This window comes from Homarus americanus, unplaced genomic scaffold, assembly GCF_018991925.1.
Source record: "Homarus americanus isolate GMGI-L3 unplaced genomic scaffold, GMGI_Hamer_2.0 scaffold24260, whole genome shotgun sequence".
Classification (NCBI taxonomy): Eukaryota; Metazoa; Arthropoda; class Malacostraca; order Decapoda; family Nephropidae; genus Homarus; species Homarus americanus.
Genome location: NW_024721079.1, coordinates 10,533,225 through 10,536,855, shown reverse-complemented (window position 1 = coordinate 10,536,855; position 3,631 = coordinate 10,533,225). Strand labels below are relative to the sequence as shown.

Sequence of the window (3,631 nt, the reverse complement as noted above, 5' to 3'; positions counted from 1 at the left end):
AGCTTTGGTCGTCGACTGGACAGAGAGTACAGGGACACTACCAATTCCCAATTCCATTCTGACGTCAACCGCCCTGTCTACCTGACAACAGAGCGCTCGCCGAGCGTTGCTTACTGGGACTAAAGAAACGCCTATCGAGGGACAGAAGGTTGAGACTACGGTACAAGGAGGAGATGAAAAAATTATTCAATGAAGGCTTCGCCGAAAGGGTGCCACTAAGGCAATTATCGAAGTCTGGTGGAAATAGCTGGTACCTGCCTCATCACCCAGTACTAAACCCCAATAAACCAGACAAGGTACGGATCGTCTTCGATTGTGCAGCAGCCTTCACGAAGATTTCACTCAACAATCAAGTGCTCCAAGGACCAGACCTCAACAACAAATTGATTGGAGTACTCATGCGGTTTAGACAAGAGCCGATCGCCCTGATGGCCGACATCGAAGCAATGTTCCATCAAGTGAAGGTAAACCCCGAGCAAAGAGACACTTTATGATTCCTCTGGTGGGAAGGTGGAGATTTGGCACAAACGCCAATGACATGTAGGATGACAGTGTATCTCTTCGGAGGAGTGTGGAGTCCCTCGTGCGCGGTCTATGCTCTGCAACGAACCTTCCAAGACTTCGGAGATGGGTTCTCGGATGCCGTAAATAGAGCGAAATAAAACTTCTATGTAGACGACCTGCTCCTAACAGTAACTGAACCAAAAGAAGCAATTATGATATCTCGGCGGTTGCGACATCTTCTATCCCTGGGAGGTTTCAAACTCACAAAATGGATCAGCAACAACAAAGAGGTCCTTAACACGATACCACTTGAAAGTCGACATACTGGAGTGAAGGAAGTGAACCTGGGATGTGAAGACCTACTCACGGAGAGAGCCTTGGGAGTCATGTGGGACCTAAATGGAGACCAGTTTGCAGCAAAGGTTCAGGTTCCCACCCGACCAGCGACAAAAAGGGGCTTAGTTGCAGTGGTAAGCTCGGTGTACGACCCTTTAGGATTCTTCTGCCCTTTCACCATCAAAGCCAAGCTCATTTTTCAAGACGAATGCAGGCGGAAGAAGGACTGGGACGAAGACATCACCAAGCAAAACCTTCACAAGTGGTTGCGCTGGCTTGAAGATTTGAAATCACTGCGAAACTTCAAAGTTCCTCGCTGCTACAGACCTGGGGGCCTGGGTTGTGCCACCTCATCGCAACTCCATCACTTCTGTGACGCCTCACAAGTGGCCTATGCAGTTGTAACATACCTACGGACAGTAGATAATGAAGGTAATGCCAGATGTTCTTTCGTTTGTGGCAAGGCTCGTCTGGCCCCTCTCAAACAGCTAACGGTCCCAAGGCTAGAACTCTGTGCAGCAGTCCTGGCGACAAGAGTAGACCAGACAATCAAGCGTGAAATTGGAGTCCCACTTGAAGAGTCCGTGTTCTGGACTGGCAGTATGATTGTGATCATGTACATCAGTAACCTAGAGAAACGTTTCCATACCTTCGTTGCCAACAGGATCTCAGCTATACATGAAGTCACGGAAAAGGCCCAATGGAGACATGTACGATCAAGATGGAATCCAGCAGATGATGCTACAAGAGGCATACCTGTTGAAGACATATTAAAAGAATGCAGATGGATTGATGGTCCTTCTTTTTTGTCTCTACTTGAGGAGTACTGGCCGAAAAGACCAGAAATCAGACACGAACTTGAGAATGATCCAGAGGTTAAGCTCGAGGCGGTGTCATTAGCCACAGCAGGAAATAATGCTGATGCCATCATGAAACTGCTATGGAACAGGTACTCATCATGGCATGCGCTGCAGAGAGGTGTATCCTGGATCAGGTGAGTATCCAGCATCCTGAGACACGACTTTCAGGGTGCAACATCAAAGCCGCTGGAATTGCCTGAACTGCGGAATTCCAAGTGGGCCATTATTCGGTTCCTGCAACAGGAGGCCTATGGTGAGGAGATGAGCCTCCTGAAGCACCGACAACTGCCACGACAAAGTCAACTGTACCGACTAGAGCCATACCTAGGCCAAGACGGGCTGCTCAGAGTAGGAGGAAGGTTACAAGATGCCAAAGAAAGAACTGGACCAATACTACTGCCCAGAGACCACCCAGTAACCAAAATTATAGCGCGGGAAGCACACGCGGTTGGCGCTGGCCATTCCAGGAGAGAACATACACTGTCCATACTCTGGTGTGAGTTCTGGATAGCCCGTTGCCGCCCTCTGCTCGATAAGATAATAAAGGAGTGTGTCACTTGCCGCCGTAACAATTGGAAACCCACTAGGCAAATGGAAGCCATGCTACCCGATGACCGGACCAAGCCCAGGGAACGTCCCTTCACTTACACGGGCACTGATTGCTTTGGCCCATTCACAGTAAGACAAGGACGAAAGAGTACCGAGAGATATGGCTGCATATTCACCTGTCTAGCTACTCGTGCAGTGCACCTGGAGGTGTTGGAGTCTCTAGATACAGATGCACTCCTAAACGCTACTGTCCGCTTCATCGCCAGAAAGGGTACGACTCCGAAACGTATTCGTTCAGACAATGGCAGCAACATGGTCGGCGCTTGCAAGGAACTCCGTGCGGCAGTGCGTAGATGGAGGAATGATGAACGCATAAACAGACACTTTCAGAAGAAAGATATAGAATGGGTATTCAACCCTCCAGCGGCTTCACACATGGGAGGAGTCTGGGAACGGCAAATCCAAACAGTCAGAAAGGTTCTCAGAGCAATTGTGGGGACCCAAGTCCTGGATGAATATCGACTGCAGACGCTATTTTGTGAAGTGGAAGCAATCATAAATAATCGACTCATCACCCCTGCCTCAAGCGACGTGAGGGACCTGGAAGCGCTTACACCAGCCCACATCCTCCACGGTGGCCCACACGCTGATCTGTCACTAGGAGGATGTCTTCTGAAGGACTCGTATCAACGACGGTGGCGGCACGTGCAGTTCCTAGCAGAACGCTTCTGGAAACGCTGGGTGAGGGAGTACCTTCCACTCCTCTGCAAAAGACAGAAGTACATAGAACCAACCCGAAATCTACAGGAAGGCGACCTCGTCCTCGTCACTGGGGAAAATCTTCCTCGCAACAAATGGCCATTGGGCAGGGTCACGGCAGTGGTCCCAGGAGCTGATGGTCTGGTGCGCCAGGTGCGTGTGCAAACAGTATCTGGGGAGTTCCGAAGGCCAGTGACCCGTGTATGCCTTCTTGAACACGCCACACCGTAAATCTTGGGCGATTGCCCAACGCCGGGAGTGTTATCACCGCTGGCTTTATCGTTGGTGTCAACAACCATGTGTCTCCCCCACCCCACACGCGGCCTGTTACCACAACAGATGTAGCGACTGGAGGGGGGGGGGGCGGTGTTTACCAACAGGAGTGTCATCACCACTGGCGTGAGCGCTGACGCTGAGAGGGTGTCATGGATCTCATGACACAGATTGCCCCTCGAGTGATGCCCCCCACCACGCGACCTGTTACCTCGACAGATGTGGCAGCTGGGGGAGGTGTTTACCGCCGGGAGTGTCATCGCCACTGGCGTAAGTGCTGGCATCGCCAGGAGTGTTTTCACCGCTGGCGTCAGTGCTGACGTTTTTACTGCCTTACCCGAACAAAGATT

The 3,631-nt window shown here is 51.0% G+C and overlaps 2 protein-coding genes across 2 annotated transcripts; both read left to right on the top strand.

Annotated features, from left to right (window-relative positions):
* Positions 1–716: 716 nt before the first annotated feature.
* On the top strand, positions 717–1,838 carry LOC121861370. Its single transcript, XM_042359018.1, has one exon. It carries the CDS (start codon positions 717–719, stop codon positions 1,836–1,838), a length of 1,122 nt encoding a protein of 373 aa, XP_042214952.1.
* A 123-nt stretch (positions 1,839–1,961) lies between these two features.
* LOC121861369 lies at positions 1,962–3,239 on the top strand. The gene has a single exon (XM_042359017.1). It carries the CDS (start codon positions 1,962–1,964, stop codon positions 3,237–3,239), a length of 1,278 nt encoding a protein of 425 aa, XP_042214951.1.
* The last annotated feature ends 392 nt before the right edge of the window (positions 3,240–3,631 follow it).